We start from the raw sequence: 23,592 nt of genomic DNA on the forward strand, positions 1-23,592 counted from the left end.
GGTGACCATGCTGTACAGTCGAAAAAAAACTGTATTGGGGAAATAACAATAATAAATAAATAAAAATAGAAATTAAAAAAAAAAGAATACAGTGGCTTGAGTTGCTGCTGTGGTGTGGGTTCAAACTTCACAGGCCGTTGAGTGTGGCCAAAAAGAAAAATGCTAACAATGTTTTTATTTAAGAATTTCTTAAATAAAAAAGTGTACAAACTGACAGTAAGATTAGGAGTTCCCGTCATGGCTCAGTGGTTAACGAATCCGACTAGGAACCATGAGGTTGCGGGTTCAATCCCTGGCCTTGCTCAGTGGGTTAAAGATCCGATGTTGCTATGAGCTGTGGTGTAGGTTGCAGATTCGGCTCGGATCCCTCATTGCTGTGGCTCTGGCGTAGGCCAGTGGCTACAGCTCCAATTAGACCCCTAGCCTGGGAACCTCCATATGCCACAGGTGCGGCCCTAGAAAAGGCAAAAAGACAAAAAAAGAAAAAAAGAAAAAAAAAGAAAAAGAAAAAAGATTGGAAATCATTGTTCTAGAAAAAAGTCAGAGGAAATGCTCTTTAAATCACCTATTTAAAGGACAAGACAACCATGGGTCATTCCTATTCTTAGATTGTGTATATAGCTAAGTCAGGGGTGGAATTGATCAACGTGGTTTTTTGTTTTTGTTTTTTGTTTTCTGCTTTTTAGGGCTGTGACTGCAGCATATGAGAGCTCCCATGTTAGGGAGTTCTAGATGCTGGCCTATGGCACAGCCACAGCAACTCGAGATCCGGGTGGAGTTTCTGTGACCTATACCACAGCTCACAGAGTGCTGGATCCTCACCCACTGAGTGAGGCCAGGGATCAAACCCATTTCCTCATGTATACTAGTCAGGTTTGTGAACCACTAAGCCACTACAGGAACTCCTATTTCCTTTTCCACAAAATTTTATTTAAGTATAGTTGATTTACAAAGTTGTGTTAATTTCTGGTATACAGAAAGTGTCCAGTTATACATTCTTTTTCATATTCTTTCCCACTAGAGTTTATCAAGGATACTGAATATAGTTCCTTGTGCTATACAATAGGGCCTTGTTGTTTATCCATTCTATATATAATAGTTTGCAGCCCAGATGTTGTTTTTGTTTTGTTTTGTTTTGCTTTGATTTTTAGGGCCGCTCCCGCAACATATGGAGGTTCCCAGGCTAGGGGTCAAATCGGAGCTACAGCTGCCAGCCTATGCCACAGCCATAGCAACACAGGATCCGAGCCACATCTGTGACCTACACCACAGCTCATGGCAATGTCAGATCCTTAACCCACTGAGCAAGGCTGGGGATCGAACCTGAATCCTCATGGATGCCAGTCAGATTCGTTAGCTGCCAAGCCACAACAGGAACTCCTAGATCTTGGATTTTAAATGCAGAGCTCTTTGGAGAAATGTCTGATTCCAAAGTAGGAGCAGGAAAAGTAAAAGATAAGCCTGGAATATCCTGTTTTGCCAGACAATAAGGAAGCTCTTAACAAATGACTGGGACATGTCAAAGGGATACAGGAGTGAGCCTAAGAGGGTCCCACTGGCCAACTCTAGACAATTTGATGATCAGAACAACACTGATGGTAAGGGAATACAATACGCAAGCCCTTAACAGTATCATTAAGGGCGGGGGCGGGGGGAAGAGTGCTCATTCTTAGAGAATTACAAAAAATGCAGAAAAAATAACAGAACTGAGGCAGGAGTAGTCAACTGAAATGAAGATTGGTGGATGGTGGTTTGCAGGACATAGTGACACTACCCCAAAACATTTCTGTTCCAAATGCTCATTAATTACAAAGGTGCTTTACAGTGAAGAAAACTGACAGACACTAACATGACCAGACGAAGGTTAACTTCAGTAGTGGCTGGGATAGATGGACACATGCTCCTTGAGACCACGCACTGAGAACACAACATTACTTCTGCAGAATTCCTGCCAGGAAAGCATGACTTTGGTCTGGGCACCAGGAAACAGCTTACAGATCCAGGATGAGGGTCATACCACAGACTGTAAGGTCTGTATTCTTTAAAACTGCTGAGAATGTGAACAGGAAAGACTGTTCCTAGAGTAGACTTAAGTGACATGACAACTAAATGCAACCATGTCCTGGATGAGATTCTGCACCAAAAGAGAAAAAAAGCTATTGTTGGGATAGTTGGTAAAAATCTAAATAGGGTCTGTGGCCTGAATGGTATATATCATTGTCCATTTCCTAACTTGAAGGGTTCTATGGTGTTTATATGGGAGAGTGTTCTTGTTTTTAGGAAATACCCAATGGAGTATTAGGAATGATGAGGCATCACATTTCAAGATTGTCCTCAAACAGTTCAAAAAGAGTGATGATAATAGATAAAGTTCAGTGAAATACAAAGAGTTGGGGGATGGGAGTCAGAGTGGTGTTCTTGCAACTTTTCTGTAAGTTTAAAATTATAGAAAATAAGGCTCAACATGACCCTTCATAAGATGATAGCCTATGGAAGTCCACACATGTTCAACTTTTCTACACAGAAAGCTTACACTTAATGGTTTAAGAAAATAAAAAGAGAGTGTTGAGGAATATCTGATCTGACACCAGTTCCTCTTATTTAAATAAGGTGCTCCATTTGTAATGAAAAATAACACACTTACTCACTTTGCAACCAAGGTTTGAAAAGAAAAAAAGGTCATGAATTTACTTCTCTTTCAAATATAACTGCTCTATTTTATATCTAGAAGTTGTTTAAGAGACAGGAGGATGGGGGGAGTAGAAGGCAAGAGAGAGGGAATCAGAGACGGGAAAACAGTATGGGTATTAATACTCAGACTCTACAACATGCGAAGGGTTACATTTACCCTAATAAAACTTTATCGTCCCCAATTTTAGATAAGAAAATTGAGGGTCAGAGAAGTTAATGTCCATTTCCATGCCACAGAGATCCAGTAAACACTCTGCATCTTCATTAGGAGTCTTTCTGCATTAATGGCTGGTTCTTTCCATTTCTGTTTTGTTTCTAAATATTGCTGTCTTTGATGAAATTAACCTCCATTATCAATGGATCATAAAATAAATTTGAGAAGGAGAACTATGACAGGTGTATTCTAAATAATATCCTTCCAGACTGATATCAAATGGCAATGTCACTCTTCATAAATAAAATACATAAAAACAGAAAAAGTCAAAAGAATAAATACATTTATTTACACTAGATCCCAAAGTTAGTGAATTATCTTGCACGCCTCAAAAAATGTTTCGGTTTTTAAACAAGATTAAAGTTTTATTCTATCAGGAACCAGAATAGTAAGTAAAAAAGCACCCACCTTGATTACAATGTGTCCTTTCCTGGTTCCGCTTCGATCTAGTTCACGGTGCTCATGTACCATAACAATTTCTCCTTCTTCCTCAACTTTGTGGGTATTTTTTTCCACATGATTTAAAATTCTCCAATAATCCTGCTGGGCTATGCAGACAAACTGTCCGAGAACAACATGGGGACAATTAATGAACCTATAATACATAAATATATCACTATGCACCAAGGCAGAACACAAAGGTAAGAACTCAAGTGGCATCAGTTCTTTTTTATTTAATCTCTTTAATCCTTAACAAAAGTCAAGGTGAAATAAATAATCCATGCACAAAGAGACCAAAGAAGTAAAAGCTATTCGGATTCTGCTCTAAAAAGAGAAGTGAGCATGTACTTCTACCAAAACTGACACTATGCAAAGAAAACATGAAGCAGGAGTAAGTTAGAAACAACAACTCGGAAGTTCCTATTTCTTTCCTCTATTAAAAAACAAAAGCATGGAGTTCCTGCTGTGGCTTAGAGGTAGCGAACTCAACTAGTATCCATGAGGATAAGGGTTTGATACCTGGCCTCGCTCAGTGTGTTAAGGATCCGGCATTGCCCTGAGCTGTGGTGTAGGTCGCAGACCTGGCCCAGATCCTATGTTGCTGTGGCGTAGGCTGGCTCTAGCTGAGATATGACCCCTGGCCTGGGAACTTCCATATGCCGAAAGTGTGCCCCCCCCCATAAACAATTAAGATAAAATAATGAAACAAAAGTATATCACCAGAGATAAGCTTACCTGACAATCATCGACTTTAGTCCTTACAACTCCATGCATATACTGCTTATCCAAAGTGGGAGTAACTCCAAAACTATTTCCCATAAAGAGATTTTCGACTTTTCCATCGGGATGACTAATTTCTACAGTGCCGTTTAAAATAACATACCATGAGTCAAGCTACAGAGAAAAAGACAGGTTTTAAGAATCTTTCAAAAAAGACAGTTTTGTTACTGTGAAAAATAATCAATCAATATATAGAACTCCATAATTTAAAAAAGAAAACAGAAAATCTGATTATATTATTAAATACTGTCAGTAATACCCTATTCCTGTAAAGCAAATCATTCAAGTTTATTTCACTCTTTCTTCCTTTTAGACACCAAATGAAATCAGGGACTCTGACAACTGACCAAATCTATGAAACAAAATAATGCTATGGTTAAGATCACAGCTCTCAGAATTTGAATCCAGAATCTGCCATTGACTGGCTGCATAACTTTGGGCAAGTTATTTAATCTCTCTCTGCTTCAGTTTCTCTACTGCTAAAATGGGCATTATAACAATACCTATCAGAGGACTTTTGTGTTAATTAAAAATGAGTTTACACACACCAAATGATTAAAATATTCCCTGGCACACAGCAAACATTTAAAAGAAAAAAAAAAACCATACACCTTAAAATGTAATAAAATTCATTAATTAAAAAAAACCTCTAGAAACTCTTAAAAAATAAAATAAAATAAAATAAAAAGGTAGCTAGTGATCAATTCAGAAAGACTACTAAGGAGTCCCCTTGTGGCATAATGTGTTAATGACCTGACATTGTCACAGTAGTGACTCTATTTACTGCTGTGGCATGGATTCAATCCCTGGCCAAAAAAAACAGACTACTAAAAGCCTGAATTTTGAGGCATATCTAACAAAATAGTCACAATTTCTCATGTTAAGAAAATACTGCTTTCAATTTGTACAGAGGTATTTAGTGCTGTAAGGAACCATATTCGAAGGTCTACAATGTATCAATAAGAGACCACTTGTTCTCAGTATCACTTTTATTAGCCTAAACTTTCAACAGTTTAAATGTATTTAAGGGAAACCAGAACTATCAGTTCTGAAGGAAAATCACCAGCAAGGAACTATTTTTTCAAAGGTGTGCTTTTTTTCGGGTTATTTCTAATAAAAAAATTCCCACTGTTCACAAGTTGTTAAATATAAGATTCTTCTCTCATGTCTGTATTATTTCATACTGTCGAAATATTGAGATTATGCTGTCCTTTTAAAAAAATTTAATACTTTGTTCATTTGTTCAAACTTAAAAAGAAAAAACCCTATGTGCCAGATGTTTTCGAGGATATGGAGAGAAAGCATGTAAACAACCCTACAGCTAAGGCCTCTGCTCTCAAAGATTTCCATCAAATTTTAAAATATGTTGAAAATCTCCATAATATTATCACCTGTGGCTGTAATAACTTAGTTAACCATTGCTTGTTTCTGAAATCTATTTTGGTCATTTTCCAATTTTAAGTATTATGTATATGCTGAATGAATACAGCGTGGCGTAACTCTTTGAGTTTTATATTGAGCCTGGAGGAGAGATATTCACAGAAGGGGAATAATAGGTTAAAGAATGTTAATACTTTGAGGCCCAAGTTAAAAATTTCTAAATGATTTCCCAGAAATACCATTTACAGTCCTACTAGCAGTATATGACAACCTTCGCTGTCACCTCGACATTAATTTTTATCACTTTGATAAGAATGTCAGCCAAATAATCAATAGCAGTAATATCTTTCAATTCCTCTGAATTCTCCCTCCACCCATCCACAAGCTGCCATCTGAGCATTTTTGAAAATAAAACTGCCACAGAAATATCTCAACTGATAGCAGTCCATAGGAGGCACAAGTACCAATACATTTCCTTCATTTAATGTATTTTGTATAATATAAAACATTTCCTTCATTTAATGTATTTTGTATAATATAAAAAAGGGATAAGGAGAGCAAATACTTGGTAAACATTTTAAACAGTAATAACGTCATAAACATATTAAGAAAACAATCATTAAGAAATTTTAAAAAGTCTTACAACTTAATTTGAGAAATAAAAACAAATTTGGTTCAACAAATATTTTTAATTGAACATCTATTTGGTGCAAGGTCCAGTGCCAGGAAATCAAAATTAAAAAGTAAAGCAACAAATCTCTTTAGCAATTATAACTACCCCAAACTCAGTGTTCATTTTAAAAGCAGTACAAATTTTAAGTCAAGATTTACGTGTTTATGCAAAGTAAATTATTATAAAAATTAGCTGCCATGCCAGGTGTAACATTTGCTAACCTACCTCTTGCCCATCTTCAAGAATAATAGCTCCAGCCTGCTCTACTACTTCAAAAATCATCACTGAGCAGAGTTCTCTCCTTACAGACATGGTCATGTTTGCGAAAGCAGGAAGTTGGTGCATAAACTCCAATAATTGTTCTGTTAAAAAAAAAAAATTCTAATATAGAGACCACTGAGGGCTACAGTTTAAAGATACAATAAAACCCAGAATTCAATACCGAATTTCCTAATCAACTCAGGAATTTATGCTGCTGAACTAGAGAAACCAAGACACAAAATGGCTGTTCATAAAAAATTTCAGTTATTTGGTTAACAGATATATTCAGACTCACATGAAAATATGGGCATAATGCAAGACTCCCACAACCTCCTGAGAGACCTAGGAAACTACACAGATTCAGATGAGGCTGGAGAGCTTAGCTAATTTTCCTAGCATGAGATGCCACTCCGTGGTGGTTAAGTTTAGTGATGACCTTTGATCTAACCGATTAGTGAAAAAACAAGCCTCTTGTCTCGTTCTTATTGGGCTAGAGTTTATTTATTTATTTTTGTCTTTTTAGGGCCGCACCCACGGCATATGGAGGTTCCTAGGCTAGGGGTCTAATCGGAGTTGGAGCCATCGGACTATGCCACAGCTGAAGCCACGCCAGACCACAAGCAGCATCTGCGAGCTACACCATAGCTCACAGCAACGCTGGATCTCTGACCCACTGAGGAAGGCCAGGTATCAAATCTGCGTCCTCATGGATGCTAGTAAGATTCATTTCTGCTGCGCCACGACAGAAACTCCGAGTTTTTTAAAAAAGATATTAATAAATGTCAATAATAAAATTGGGAATAACACACATTAATGCTAGTTTAAGATATGTCAAAGCATCTAAAAACTAACTCTTTAATTTTTTTTTTTTTTTGTCTTTTGTTGTTGTAGTTGTTGTTGTTGCTATTTCTTGGGCCGCTCCGGCGGCATATGGAGGTTCCCAGGCTAGGGGTTGAATCGGAGCTGTAGCCGCCGGCCTACACCAGAGCCATAGCAACGCGGGATCCGAGCCACATCTGCAACCTACACCACAGCTCACGGCAACGCCGGATCGTTAACCCACTGAGCAAGGGCAGGGACCGAACCCGCAACCTCATGGTTCCTAGTCGGATTCGTTAACCACTGCGCCACGACGGGAACTCCTAATTTAACCAACAAAATCTTTGTAAGTGCCTGCCTCACATGACTCCCTGGTGTAGATATATGAGCAAGGAAGGTAAATAATAAAGGACAAAAAACATTTAAGCAGTCAGGATGAAATGGAAGAAACTATAAGGTGCTACCTACTTTCAGATAATTGGGAGTTAATTATTTTTCAATCTTTAAAAAAGCCTTGTGAAAGGAGCACAGTGTAACAATTCTTATTAAAATCACACTGAAGGGAGTTCCCATTGTGGCTCAGTGATAACGAACCCAACCAGCATCCAAGAGGACGTAGATTCAATCCCTGGCCTTGCTCAGTGGGTTAAGGATCCAGCGTTGCCATAAGATGTGGTGTAGGTCGCCTATGCGGCCTGGATCTGGTGTTACTGTGGTTGTGGTGTAGGCCGGCAGGTGTAGCTCTGATTTGATCCTTAGCCTGGGAACTTCCATGTGCCACACCTGCAACCCTAAAAAAAAAAAAAAAAAATGCACTTAAAATTTCTGTTCAGATAGAGTTCACAGCATGAGATTAAACTGTAGGTTACTTAACTACAATATATATTATTAGCATGGCAAGGAATGTTCAAAATATTAATCTTACAGATTATAATTATTAGTAGCAAAATCTTCAAATCTGAATCAAAGCAATATGACTCTTACAAAAGAGAAATTTAGGATAAGTACATTAAGTAATCTTTGTCCTTAAAATAACATCAGGGAGTTTCCACTGTGGCACTATGAGTTAAGAGCCCTACTGCAGCAGCTGAGGTAGCTGCAGAAGTGCAGGTTCAATCTCCAGCCCAGCACAAGGTGTTAAAATACCAGCACTGTCACAGCTGCAGCATAGGTCACAGCTGCACCTTGGATTCAATCCCTGGCCCTGGGAACTGCCACATGCCACAGGTGCAGCCATTAAAGCAACAATAACTGGAGTGCCCATTGTGGCTCAGCGATTAATGAACCTGACTAGCATCCATAAGGATGAGGGTTCAAGCCCTGGCCTAGCTCAATGGGCTAAGGATCTGGCATTGCCGTGAGCTGTGGTGTAGGTTGCAGACACAGCTTGGATCTACCGTTGCTGTGGCTGTGGTGTGGGCTGGGGGCTACAGCTCCGATTGGACTCCTAGCCTGGGAACCTCCGTATGCTGCAGGTGCAGCCCTAAGAAGACAAAAACAGAAAAATTAAAACAATAGCAACAGCAAAAACAAATATTAGCATCATTAGTGTTATTCAACCTTCAAAGGACAGTGAGTAGTTCTGCAAGAAACTTAACGGAAATTCATAAAATTTAAAGCAAAATTATTATACATACATTTTTTTTGAGCTAGAAAGGCAAAATATGATTTTTGATATTTGAAAAAATTTTGAAAAAGCTAATTCATAGACTTAAACACTGACGTACTGTGTTTTAAATGTCTTAATGACATGAAAGGGTGAATCATTTTAATGCAATCAAAGCTTTTGTTTTATAAATTAGAGCAGCCCAGATGTGAAGATTATTTGGCTGCAATATCCAGCCCAATGACCACCAGGGTTGATTCAGCTAATGTGGCTGTCCAGGCAGGTGTCCCCTCCCTTCCTTCCTCACTGCTCCTCGCACACATTCTCCTTAAAGCTGTGCACTTGGTCAAAGAGGAAGGCCTTTTCCATAGAGGAGAACCTTCACTGACAGAGAAGGACTGTTTTGTGGTCAACAGTATATGAGTAGCTGTGTTCCTGCTAGAACCTCCAAACAAATTCTCAATCTGGGGCAGCTAGCCTCAAAGATGGTTTTAAATGATTCCTGCCTTTTGATATTCGTATCTTCACACAGTCTCCTCCTATACCATATGAGGGTTGCTCTGTGTGACCAAGAGAATTGGGAAGCCGCCAGGATGTGTGACTCCTGAGGTCAGGTCTTAAAAGACATCTGTGACATCTGTCTTACTCTCCCTTGGATTACTTGTTTTAGTGGAAACCAACTGTCATGTTGTGAGGACATTTTAGCAACCTCTAGAGAGGTCCATGTGGAGAGGAACTGAGGTTCTCTGCCAAAAGCCATGTAAGTAGCCACACTGGAAGGAGATCCTCTAGCTCAGCTCAGTGAAGCCTCAGATAACTGTAATCCCTGCCTCATTTTGACTATAACCTCCTGAGAAACAATGAGCCAAACCACTTAGCTAGGCTGCTCCTGAATTCTGGACCCACACAAACACTTTTTTTGGAGTAATCTGTTATGCTATACATAGTTTATATACAGTTACCAATAGGGAACTACATATAAATTGAACTATAAAATTCCTATTGGGAAGAGATGTGTTTCTTACCAATGTCATCATCAGTTTTATCTGCAGGTTCTTTCTCAAGACATTCTCGAACAAGATCTCGCCCCTGCAATGGATCTGTTCGATCAATCTCTTCATCTTCCTCTTCTTCATCTTCAGAATCAACAGGTCCTTCTGGAAGACGTGTTAAATCTACATCTCCTACCTCACTTTCTGTAGCCTACAGAAATAAATCTTGATCACTTATACTTTCATGTTATAAAAATTATGTCACAGTTTCAATTAAGCAGAAATACCCCTCCGTACCAAATATAAAGAATTAGACAACACTGTATGCTGTATCAAAAACATAATGATACTTATTTATAAAAGATTTCTCTCTGCCCAAAATACAGGTTATTTTTTTCACAGTGTAACATCTAGTTGACAAATCTAAGCCAGTAAGAATAAAATGGTCAGGAGTTCCCATTGTGGCTCAGTGGTTAACAAATCTGACTAGAAACCATGAGGTTGCAGGTTCGATCCCTGGCCTTGCGGGTATCCGGCGTTGCAGTGAGCTGTGGTGTAGTTTGCAGACGCAGCTCGGATCCGGCATTGCTGTGGCTCTGGTGTAGGCTGGCGGCTACAGCTCCGATTCGACCCCTAGCCTGGGAACCTCCACATGCTGCGGGAGCGGCCCAAGAAATGGCAAAAAGACAAAAATAAATAAATAAATAAAATGGTCAGCAGACTCAAACACAACTGAACATATTAATACCCATTCTCCAACAAGTACTTCTATTTCTTAAAAGTTCAACATTCCCTAAAACATGAAGTGCAAGAAAAAGTTTACCAATAATCATTTTTGGAGTACTTTGTTAGTATGCTGTTAGTCTACGCTGGGTGTTGAAAATATGGTATCATATGTAAACAGGTTTCATCACAAGGTTTAGTCTAATACAGTAGTTGACCATGTAAATTAAGTATAAAATAGGTAAAGAGTACTACTGAAAAGTGTTAACATGGAACAGCTGTGAAGGATTGAATACTCTCTTTCCAACTCCTTATTATTAAACCTAATAATGATTGAAGAACAGCTGAGATTACTCTAAGCAATCTTAAAAAAATAAACTTATACAACCAGTACTTGGTAAACATACTGGTCTCAGATACTTGTAAATAAACTAGCAGACTACTAAAAACAGTGACTTTAGATGCCATTCATAGAAAATAACTAAAATTTTAGAAAATAAAATTGTCCTGAAGTGGATTATCAGGCAAAAGTTCTAACCATTACCCTCAGTTGGTTCATATTATAAGTGAGGAGTTCCCATCGTGGCACAGCAGAAACTAATCCAACTAGGAACCATGACCTTGCTAGTTGGATCCCTGGCCTCATTCAGTGGGTCAAGGACCCTGTGTTGCCGTGAGCTGTGGTGTAGGTCACAGACAAGGCTTGGATCTGGTGTTGCTGTGGCTCTGGTGCAGGCCGGAAGCTGTAGCTCTGATTAGACCCCTAGCCTGGGAACTTCTTTAGGTGCTGATGTTCCTCTCCAACTTAACTCAGAGATTCCAGAGGCAAATAATGCCATGTTTCTGTCTAGATAAGCTAAGGGAGAAAGTCCTTTTCCCTGGGCTTTTATAACTAGAGCTGGGAGCAAAGTATCCTTTCTTCTCTGGATGCTGAACTGGAACAATGTGACATAGAGAAGCCTTCAGCCACCCGGGAATGCCCATTTGTGGTGGGAGAAAACGGAAGGGACAGAGAAAGGCTCAGGGAAAAGGGGAGAAAAGGGCACTAACCAAGACAGCAGACACAGAAAGAGATACAGACAGAAAAACAACAAGGCAAAAAAACCAAAAACAAAAAACCTCGTATCATGAAGGCAGAGATGGAAAGAGAACAGCATGCGCAGCAAGCATCACAGAAAGAAGGGGAGGAGGTGCAGTCAAATTACAGGGAGTCAAAGGAGTAGGGAGACAGGCAAACATGGACAGACACACTTGCAAGCATCCAGAGCTGTCTGCTTTCTCGGGGAGTCAATAAATGATCCTTTCTGGCTTTTATTAATTCAAGCTAAAGCTCTGATACCTACAAGGAAGAGAGTCCTGATTTGTTTTGTTAAGACCATGTCCTACACTTCTTTTAGACTTCTGCACAGCTTTCAATAAAACCCTTAATCAGCAGTTAACAAACCAGGTTAAATACCCCACCCGAAAACTTCAAGATCAGATAAGCTGGCTCTTAAGGTTCATACTGGGACAATGCTATCTAACGACTAGCATGCTCTCTCTCCTGAGTTATTTTTTGGCAATGAAAAGTCAGAGTTTAAGTGGAGAGCATTTCTGAATAATATATCTTTGGAACCAAAAACTTGCTAGCAGTAACCAAAATTACAATCTCTTTCCAAAGATAAGTAGTTTTAAGTTAAATATGTTTACATACTAAAATGACTTTTCCAAATCTAATTTACAAACACTGATTTTAATCTAAGAAACAAGTATTAAAAAAAAAAAACACTGACGCAGTATTTTCTATAAAAGTTAATTTAATTTTTCAGAATATAGAAACTCAGCTGTGGAATAGTAGACTTTTTCCATTATATCAAAATGTAAAGACAACCTACCTTATAAATTTGAGTTCTCAAACCACCCTGTCCTCATGTCTCAATCTCAGATTTCCACCCCCTGACACATTCTATTTCAACCTAGCCTCATCCTTATCTTTTAGATTATGTATGATAAAAAGATAGATGACACACAATACAAATAGGCAAGATGAAATTTAGTTATGTAGATAAAAGAGGTTGACTGTTATCTGCATGAAAAGTGAAGATATTTAAGACAATAGCTCTAGGGAGAATGAAATCACAGCTAGGTTACTAAAGAACCCTTTCAGGAACATTTTAAGGACATGTGCAAAGAAAAGAATATACTCTATTACTTTTTGCCATTGTCTTCTTGTACTTTTTTCAAAGTAGTATAAAATAAAAAGGATGAATAAAATTAGTTAAGAGAATTTCTAAAATGAGTCTAGAGAGGGATAAGACAATAAAAGAAGAATTAAAAACAAAAAATAATAGAGTGGTCAGAAACATGCTAGAAAATTAAAAAGGATTTTGTAATTAAAAAATAAATAAAATGTGCTACATCAAGTCCAAGGTCTAGGTCCCTGACTAAGAAAGGCAAGCCAGGTTCTTAAGGTAAAGGTAGATATGATGACCACCAGGACCAGAAGTCACTGCATGATGCTTCTGCGGATCCTGGGCAGAAAGCTTCTTTAGTTAAGTAGATACATTTTTTAAAAAAAATATACTGTCCTCGGAGTTCCCGTCATGGCGCAGTGGAAACAAATCAGACTAGGTTGGATCCCTGGCCTCACTCAGTGGGTTAAGGATCCAGTGTTGCCATGAGCTGTGGTGTAGGTCGAAGACATGGCTCAGATTCTGTGTTGCTGTGGCTGTGGCGTAGGCCAGCAGCTGTAGCTCCAATTTGACCCCTAGCCTGGGAACCTCCATGTGTCACGGGTGTGGCCCTAAAAAGACAAAAGACAAAAAATTTAAATATCCAGGATACAATAAAAATTTACTAGACAGATCAAGAAAATGTGACTCATAGCCAGGAGAAAACTCAACCAATATAAAGAGACCCAGGAATGACAGGGATGATTAAATTAGGAGATATAAATTTTTGACATTTATTATAAATAATGTCAAGGATTTAGAAGAAAACAGAAACATAATTAAGGGGAAAATGGGAAATCCCAATAAAAAAATGTAAACTGTAAGAAGAATAAACCTGAAGAAAGGCATTAAAAATTACTCAAACTGGGAGTTCCCATCGTGGCTTAGTGGTTAACGAACCCAACTAGGATCCATGAAAATGCGGGTTTGATCCCTGGGTGGGTTAAGGATCTGGCGTTGCTGTGAGCTGTGGTGTAGGTCGCAGACACAGCATGGATCTGGAGTTGCTGCACCTGTGGCACAGGCCAGCAGCTGCAGCTCCGATTCAACCCCTAGCTTGGGAACCTCCATATGCCGCGAGTGTGACCCTAAAAAGCAAAAAACAAAACAAAAACTCAACCTGAAGCAAAGAGAGAAAAACACCAAAAAGAAAATTTAACAGAGCCTCAGAGACTCATATAATAATATCAAAGTTGTTATAAAAAAAAGTAGGTCAAAAGATATGCCACAGTCATTAAGGTAGGGTACAAAGAAGACTGGAGCCCTGGCCTTTCAACTATTTTATTCCAGCACTTGGAATAGAGACCCTCAGAGAGAGTATTATAAATGAATTAAGTCCAGAAAAAAAAAGGATATTGGTGAAAAGGGCTAACAAGACAAGTATTAAACTTCTTGTGTTTTTCCTTTCCCACAGTATGGATGTGTCTCTGTGTATATGTAGAAATATAATTTGGTGAGGTAGATAGTGCAAGATGATTTTCTGTTGACCTGGCCTTCTCCAAACAAACCACCAGAGGATATTCTTCTCCTATTTGCAGCTACATAAACACAAAGCTGCAATGAGAGGAACTACAGGTTAGAATGAGAAGTTACACAAACTTACAAAAACCACATTTTAAAATTTAGAGCAAATAATCAGGCCAGAACCTTAGACTTTGAATCCTTATCTTCTCTGAATTCCCATTTTTAATATTTCATGCAACCTGTTTCATAGATCACTTAGTCTTTATGTTTCCACTCTGTACTTTCTAGTCAGGGCAGGAACCCTGGCCATGAAATTAACCCTTCACAAGAATGCTGTCCAGGCTGGCCCATTCTATTATCTCTACAGTAGGGCAGGTGAGCAAAAAAAGACCTCCTTTGTTCTGAATAATCAGTTAGTAGTGATCTTCTGCATCTTTCCTGGAAGCAATATTGGTTTCTCCTTTCAAATGTAACTGAACTAAAAAAGGTCTAGATTGCATCCCAAGAGCCAATGCTGTGGTTATCTCAGCATGAGATTAAAAAAAAAAAAAAAAAAAGAAAAAAAAAGAAAAAGAAAGAGACTCTGCATACCACAATTTTACTATGATGATGAAAAAGGTCACGTTTACAAGTAACTAAACTAAAAAGCAGAGTGAAAAAAGCAACATGACTCACAGAAAAAAATGCTGTGGGTTCCAACATGTGAGAGGCAATATGAAAATGTCACCTGGGTGAAGCTGCAGGCACAACAGCATTACCAAAATAGGGCTAGGAATGACAAATGTATCTGTCATGGACCATAATCTAAAATGTGTAGGAGTTCCCGTCGTGGCGCAGTGGTTAACGAATCTGACTAGGAACCATGAGGTTGCAGGTTCGGTCCCTGCACTTGCTCAGTGGGTTAACGATCTGGCGTTGCCGTGAGCTGTGGTGTAGGTTGCAGACACAGCTCAGATCCTGCGTTGCTGTGGCTCTGGCATAGGCTGGTGGCTGCGGCTCCGATTGGACCCCTAGCCTGGGAACCTCCATATGCCGCGGGAGCGGCCCAAGAAATAGCAAAAAAAAAAAAATGTGTAAGTGGGAAATAGGGGATTATAGAACTATATATGCAGATTGTGGTTAGAAATCAGACTTGGAATTTGAATATAAATCTGAAATGAAAAGTGTAAATGAGATAATGGTGAAACTGACGATTTTTTTGTTTGTCTGTTTGAAGACAACAAACATTTATTATGTCGAAGTTTCTGTGGATCAGGAGTTTGGAAGCTGCTTAGCTGAGCAATTCTTGCTCAGAGTCTCTGATGACAATGCATTTGTGACTTCAGCCTGGATTGCGGTCTCCTGACCTCTTTGAACTTTGAGGACCAAAGGCTTTTATTTCTAAACCACAACACATTAAAAACTTCCAAGAAAGAAATGCACAGGAGCACAGTCACCAATGTAGCCATATAAAATGGCATTAACAATATTCCTTTTAAGAAATACTGGTAGGATGTCTCTTTTTTCATTTCCCCCAAACCTCCAAACTGAAAATACAGTTAAGTCTTGAATGTTGCTGTTAGTACCATCATCAGTCTCTCTCTCCAAAGCTGAAAATCCACACATAACTCTAGCTAGTCCCCTTTATCCACAGTTCTGTAAGTGGATAAGGTATGTATTTATTGAAAAAAAAAAATACACATATAAGTAGACTGGTGTAGCTCAAATCCAATTTGTTCAAGGGTCAAATGTACTTGCATTATTTCACAAGTCTCTGCTTACTGTTACAAGCCATGACTGGGTTAGGTATTCACTTGAAAAGTGCTGAGATTTGGATAACTACACACACTACTTCAAACGTTCCTGGCAAGATATATACTGGCAATGCACATGTGTAACTAAAAAGTGCCTTGCAGGATGTTTAGAACTATCCAGAACGTCCGTAAGCATGTTTGGTCCATGCCAAATGGTCTGGGACAGCATCAAATACCAAGGACCTTTTGGCATGGACCAAATGGCTGTTAATCAAAGGGTGTATTTATAGCTTTAACAAGTACTAAAAGGAGGCCTGAGGTCAAGGGAGAGAATAAGGGTCCACTACTGACATTTAATTCTAAGCACGCTTTTGTTTTAGTCCTAAGGATCTTATTAGATATAGACATACAATTTGTTGGTGTTACATACCTTATCCATGCTTTTGGGGTTTTTAAAAAATTTTCTTAAACTGTAGGTCTAGAAATTCTACCTTTCGGGAGATATAGTTTATCAATCTATTGTTATTTTGTTCTTATTCCTTTTACCCTCTGGTATTTATTCCTTAATCTTTTCCAATTTTATTCAAATGTTATTAATAACTGTACACTCTATGTCCTTTTAAAACTTTTTTTAGGAGTTCCTATTGTGGCTCAGCAGTAATGAACCCAACTAACATCCATGAGGATGCGGGTTCAATCCTCAGTGGGCTGTGGTATGGGTCACAGATGCAGTTCAGATCTGGTGTGGCTGTGGTGTAGACCGGTAGCTGTAGCAATGATTCAACCCCTAGCCTGGGAACCTTCATATGCCACAGGTGTACCCCTAAAAACCAAAAAAAAGTAAAAATAGTAATATAGTATCTTTTGAGAAAAACACAAGAAACCTGAAGGAACCTAACAAAAACTACCCATAAACTTACTATCACTAAAAAGTACTGTTAGAATTTGGTAACACACCTCTTGAATTCATATTTATATTTCATGAATATAGTATAAAACAAATATGTATTTATCCAATCATTTTAAGATTCTGATTTTCTTTTCCTTCTGTTTTTATCTTTGTAGTTTTAACTTTTATGCTGTTTCTATCGTCTACTGTCCTAAGCTTAACTAAAGTTTGTAGATGTGTACCTTCTTTGGCCATACTTATATTTTTCCATATTTGACTTTAGTATTACAACAGTTTTTTCCTTTAATTTTCCAAATTTGTTTTGGTTCCCAAACTTTCATTATTTTTGCTCCTTTTACATGCGTACTTTCCCTAAATTCAATACAACTTATTTTATCTTATGGCTACTTTATACATTTTACTGCATCATCTTTTAACTATGTGATTTCATTTATATGACCCCCTGGAAAATGTGAAACTATAAGGACAGAAAACAGACTGATGGCTTTCAGTGGCTAGGATCAGGACTGACTAAAAAGAGGAACAAAAGGCACTTTTTCAAGCAAGGGAAATATCCTATGTCTTCACTGAGCAGGCTATACTAAACAGGGTAAATTTTATTATTTGTAAATTACATTTCAGTTAGCATAAAACATATACACACAAACAGAATGACATAAGCAGCAGAATTGATTTGACTTAATGTTGAATTATGATGATTAAGGTTAGAACGCCAATGTTAACTTTCAGGTTTCTAGGGTATGAAAAGGTAACTTCTTCACTTTGTAATGAAGGTACTTCTGTGACATGCAAGAAAGCTGGCAAGGATACTCCATATTTTATGCAATCGTAATATGAATTTCCTTGAAGGCAAAAGGAACTGATGAGACTGCCACTGAGGGAGGAAAAGAGATAAAAGGTCGGAGCAGAGCAGCCACATACATGACCAGAGTCCTAGAGCAGCCCTCCAACCACACCAGCAGGTATGCTCTAGCCCTAGCCTCAGGTGGGTCACCTTGTAGAAGAACATCCTGTAGATGTTAATATAAGCGCAATTCTTCAGAAGCTCCTCCAGGATCCTGACAAAGATACAGGATACCACTGTGTACAGCCCATCTTTTAGTTCAGAGTAAAGCACTGGCTTTTCCAATCCATGCACTATCTTTTTTTTTTTTTCTTCCTTTTCTCACAACCATCAAGGGAAGGGCTCTGCTTCTTGCTTCAAAAAGGTCACCACTGGAGTTCCCGTTGTGGTGCAGTGGTTAACGAATCCGACTAGGAACCATGAGGTTGCGGGTTCGGTCCCTGCCCTTGCTCAGTGGGTTAACGATCCGGCGTTGCCGTGAGCTGTGGTGTAGGTTGCAGATGCGGCTCGGATCCCGAGTTGCTGTGGCTCTGGCGTAGGCCGGTGGCTACAGCTCTGATTCGACCCCTAGCCTGGGAACCTCCATATGCCGCGGGAGCGGCCAAAGAAATAGCAACAACAACAACAAGACAAAAAAAAAAAGGTCACCACATCTGGCTTAGAGATGGATGCACTAGTGAGACCAGGTATCTAAAATTCACCAACACCACATCTCTGCTTTACCGTCTCTCTTTGCAAGGTCCAGACATTCTCACTAATCTTGAGAGAAATCTATAGCTACATCCCTGAACTGCATTAATCCAGGGACAATCTTCCTTCGGGTTCTTCTCCAGGAAAAACAGAGTCCAGAGAAGCACAGCTCTACTCTGACCTTCAGGTGAGCAACAACTCTAATTTCTTCCATAAAATACTTTTTCTGGGGAGGAGTGGAATGCATGAAGCCCGACAACTCCCAGAACACAGTAAGTGGTCCCAGAACCAGGGCATTGTTTTTTTTTGTTTTTTTGTTTTTGTTTTTTTTTTTTTGTCTTTTGTTGTTGTTGTTGTTGCTATTTCTTGGGCCGCTCCCGCGGCACATGGAGGTTCCCAGGCTAGGGGTTGAATCGGAGCTGCAGCGCCCGGCCTACGCCAGAGCCACAGCAACGCGGGATCCGAGCCGCATCTGCAACCTACACCACAGCTCACGGCAACGCCGGATCGTAACCCACTGAGCAAGGGCAGGGACCGAACCCGCAACCTCATGGTTCCTAGTCGGATTCGTTAACCACTGCGCCACGACGGAAACTCCGGGCATTGTTTTTAACTTTACTTTTTAAAAATCACCTGTTCTATCTTCTATAAAAATGGTTACTATAAGAAAAAACAATTCCTTGTTCTGCCTACTATAAAATGCCCAATGGGGAGATGTACATGGCACATTCACAGCGATAGTCTTTGTAGAGAAAAGCTTCACAGAAACCAAAAATGGAGGCTTTTTTCCATTTTGCATTGCCTACAGAGGAAAGATTTTCTTCATACAACAGCTAAATCTATGTAACTCAAAAGAACCACAGTCTAAAATGTCTTCCTTAGACAACAATGGCTCTGTTTCAATAGAACAGTACTACATGGTAGCCACTAGTCACATATGGTACTTGAAATGGGGCTCATATGAAGTGAGATGTGCTATAAGTTTATATTAAACTCTGGCTTTTGAAGACAGAATGAAAAGATAAAGTAAATCACATAATTTTTAAACACTGATTACATGTTGAAATGATAATACCTGAATGCAGTATGCTAAATAAAATATATTAGTAAAATTAATTTTATGTTTCCTTTTAATTTTTAAATGTGGCTATTAGAAAATTTAAGTATAATACAAAGGCAATTCTAATTTTCTTCAAGACTTTACTTAGAGAAGAATTAAATAATCAACTAACAAAAATAAGTGTTTTTATAAAGTTCAACTGTTTTGAGAACCATTTCTTAATGACAGCAAAGATTACACATTAACAGAGATTCATTTGGATTAAACAAAGTAAAAAGAACATTATATTTATATACTGCTGGACCATATTTTATCACTTTCAAAAGTCAGATCATCTGATCTTTCATTAGGCTTGTAAATTTGAAACAGTAAGTAAAGCATATATTCTTAAAGATCTAATGTCTTAATTTGATACCCTAATTACATGACCACTTAAGGCATATGCATAAGATATTTGGCAGAATAAAAACACCACATGCACAGCATACAAACTCCTAAGGTATTACCTGATAGATATCAGATAAACTGCTGCTCCCAGAGTCACTGGCGATGCTACAACCAGACTGACTAGAAGACACATGAGTCACCTGTGGATGAGGGTTGTCTGCGATGTGCATCTTGGTAAGATCGGCTGGAAGCTAAAGAAGAAAAACAGTTCAAGATAATCTAAATATCAAATATTATCTTTAAAGAGTTCTCAACTGTAACTTCTGTAACAAATTTTTTTTTTACATACATTTCTGTGTAACCTCATTTCTGATCTAAATTCTCCATTCTTAGAAAAAAATCTTGGGAAATGAGAAGAACCAAATTAGCATCTTACTACTAGGCAAGCCAAAGTGGAAGCCCACTGACCAGTTTCCACAAGGGTAATGGTGTTTCAGAGGAGAAACCTGGCTTTTCCTTTTCCCTGTAAAGGATAGTAATGAGGTTAAAACACACACACACACAACACACACCCCTCACTAATACAAAATGGTTGCTAATAAAACAGCACTATTTTGGAAGGAAGTACAGCATCTGGCCCAACAACCGGCTGCATTCAATATCTCAAAAATTTAGTGAAATTCCCATTGTGGCTCAGCAGAAACAAATCCAACTAGGAACCCATGAGGTTGCAGGTTCGATCCCTGGCCACATTCAGTGGGTTAAGGATCCAGCGTTGCCATGAGCTGTGGTGTACGTCACAAACACGGCTTGGATCCGGCATTGCTGTGGCTGTGGTGTAGGCCAGCAGCTACAGCTCCGATTCGACCCCTAGCTTGGGAACCTCAATATGCCGCAGGTGTGGCCCTAAAAGAAAGACAAAAAAAAAAAAAATTTAGTACACTTTTTTCATTTAATACTGTACTAGCTTATAGTTAGCCCCTAAAAAAACTGTTGATAATCAAATCAATTTAATGAATGCCTGTGCTAGGTGAACAAGAGACAGAGAAGAAAATGATCCCACTCCCACATCTTTAATATGGTCACACTTTTATCAGGGATAAAGATTGTACAACACAATTCACATGATACAACTTTAAAATTTTTTACAAAATAAAACTTGAGACAAGATACAAACCACTGTGCTCCGAAGTAGTGAGAGAAAGTTATACATGTGATACAATGATACATTTCCCAAATAATTTCTCTGCAACTTGCTATTCAGGATATTGAGAGAAAGCTATTTACTTTTTAGATCAGGGTTTCTCAATGCCTCATAGGAAAATGTTAAAGGAACACACAATACGGGAAACTAAACTTACTCTTAAGGAGGAAATGTCCAGGCCTGAATTCTATTATCTCAAGAGAAGTTACGGTAATTATAAAAATTACACATAAAAAACTATATCACAAACTTCCTCTGCGGATAATGGTGGGATAGGCAACTGAGATGAGCCCCGTAACTCAAAGATAAATAGAAAAACTGTAACACACACACACAATCTGGCCTTTGAAGTTTCTTTTTTTTTCCTTAAGAGTATTTTCTGATTCCTAAAGAGGAGGTTAACAGGTTGAGAAGCACTTTTTTTCTGCCTTTTTAGGGGCGCACCTGCAGCATATGGAGGTTCCCAGGATAGGGGTCTAATCGGAGATGTAGCAGCGGCCTACACCATAGCCACAGCAATATGGGATCCGAGCCGAGTCTGTGACCTACACCACAGCTCATGGTAATGCCAGATCCTTAACCCAATGAGCGAGGCCAGGGATTGAACCCGGTCCTCATGGATGTTAGTTGGGTTCACTAACCGCTGAGCCACGACGGGAATGCCAAAAAGCACTTCTGATAGTCCCTGGTTAGACACAAAAGTTATATTCCAAAGCTTAGTATGGAAGGGATATGCTTTGGATTTGGACCCTAGAAAGTACATTATACTCTAGTAAATAAACTGATGCTCATTTTAGAATCATCTCAATCCCTGATGATGGATTTACAGTTATACAGAATTATTAGTGATTCCTATCAGCTACTGGAAGCAAACACAAAACTTCACCACAGGGGGAAAAAAAAAATCATCCTAGGCCTCAAATTTTTTTAAAAAAATTTTGTATACACCATATTCATTACTCAAAACGATGCACATCAGGAGACAAGATGGCATTCATGAAAATTAAGAGAAATAATAAACTCTAAAAAAAAAAGTAAAGAAAAACTTTAAAATAATGGAGTTATTTGAAAGACATAGATTCTAAAATCATTTGAAATGAAAACTTCTAGATGTAGGAATGAAGGAAAACCAATGAAAATTGGAAAGATATGGCTAAACTAACATGAATATTGATATATCAAATAGTAACACAAACTAAAATACAAAGGCTTAGTTATATTAATGCCAGATACAGTAGACTTTGATCTAAGAGCATTAACAGAAACAAAATGGGACATTTCATAGTAAGTTCAACAGTAAATAGATATGCACCTAATAGCACAGCTTCAAAATGTATTAGGCAGGCAAAAAAAAAAAAAAAAAAAAAAAAAGGCAACAATAAAAGAACTAGATCAATCTATAATTATGCCACAAAAATTGTTACCACAGATCTCTCAGTGACAGAACAAGGACAATAAAAAAAATAAGACCCAGAAGATATGCACATAATTAACAAACGTAACCTAAAGTGTATATACACAGAACACTGCTAACCAAAAACTACATATATTCTTTTAGGGTGCCTACATAAACATTTATAAAAAGTGAAAATAAGGTAGGCCTCAACAAAATTCAAAAGGTTGAAATTATACAGAGACTACCTTATGATCATGGTGCAAAAAAGGTAGAAGTTAGTTAACAAAAAACTAACAAGAAAATTATTATGTAATGGGAAATTATAAAACAAGCCCAGAGGTCAAAGAAATCACACTGGAAATGAGAAAATATCTAACCAAAGTAAAAACTAAAATGCTATATATCAGAAACTGTAGAATAAGTAAACCCACACTTAGAAGCCATTTTATAGCTCTATTATGAGTGCTAAAAAGGGCAGGAGAAAATCAGAGCTATCAATAACCAGTTTCCTTAGTACAGGAGATAGGACTATGTTTCAGCTCAAAGATCTTCCTCCCACTTGGTTTCCGTTGTTCAGCTATAAAGAAAAATACCTCATCTAGGAATGAAGTAGATAAAAAGGCAAAGACTGAATATAGTTTTAAAATGACAAATGTCTGCTTGGGGTGTTGGGATGGTGAAGATATTCTATATTCCAAGATTCCTACAGTGGTAAGACCAAAGATAACAAGGTCATCCATAAAAGCAACACATTGGAGTTCCCACTGTGGCTCAGAGGTTAGGAACCCGATATAGTATCCATGAGGATGCAGGTTTGATCCCTGGCCTCGCTCAGTGGGTTAAGAATCCAGTGCTGCTGCAAGCTGCAGCATAGGTCACAAATGCGGCTCAGATCCCACATTGCAGTGGCTATGGTGTAGGCTGGTAGCTGGAGCTCTGATTCAACCCCTAGCCTGGGAACTTCCATATGCCACAGGAGCAGCAGTAAAAACGGGGGGAGAAACAAAAAAAAAAGTAACACACTGAACTAAAGCCAGAAGAGCAAGGCAACAAATTGGCTTGGTAATGACATTTATGTACTGAGTGATCTTCATCCTTAGTAGACCCTAATTGG

At 38.5% G+C, this 23,592-nt stretch overlaps 1 protein-coding gene across 8 annotated transcripts in view; it reads right to left on the bottom strand.

Annotated features, from left to right (window-relative positions):
• Positions 1 to 23,592, bottom strand: part of RAPGEF6 (Rap guanine nucleotide exchange factor 6) — a 226,774-nt gene that overhangs the window by 77,646 nt on the left and 125,536 nt on the right. For all 8 annotated transcript variants that reach the window (XR_007134590.1, XM_047778562.1, XM_047778563.1 and 5 more), the window contains 5 exons: positions 19,998 to 20,129; positions 9,891 to 10,068; positions 6,405 to 6,541; positions 4,082 to 4,240; positions 3,314 to 3,466 (listed from right to left, as the gene is read on the bottom strand). Coding sequence is in view for 7 of the 8 variants with exons in the window: in XM_047778562.1 (XP_047634518.1) it covers positions 3,314 to 3,466; positions 4,082 to 4,240; positions 6,405 to 6,541; positions 9,891 to 10,068; positions 19,998 to 20,129 (759 nt within the window). In the remaining variant the exon portion in view is untranslated. The remainder of the gene's footprint in view (positions 1 to 3,313; positions 3,467 to 4,081; positions 4,241 to 6,404; positions 6,542 to 9,890; positions 10,069 to 19,997; positions 20,130 to 23,592) is intronic.

This window comes from Phacochoerus africanus, chromosome 4 (assembly GCF_016906955.1).
Source record: "Phacochoerus africanus isolate WHEZ1 chromosome 4, ROS_Pafr_v1, whole genome shotgun sequence".
NCBI lineage: Eukaryota > Metazoa > Chordata > Mammalia > Artiodactyla > Suidae > Phacochoerus > Phacochoerus africanus.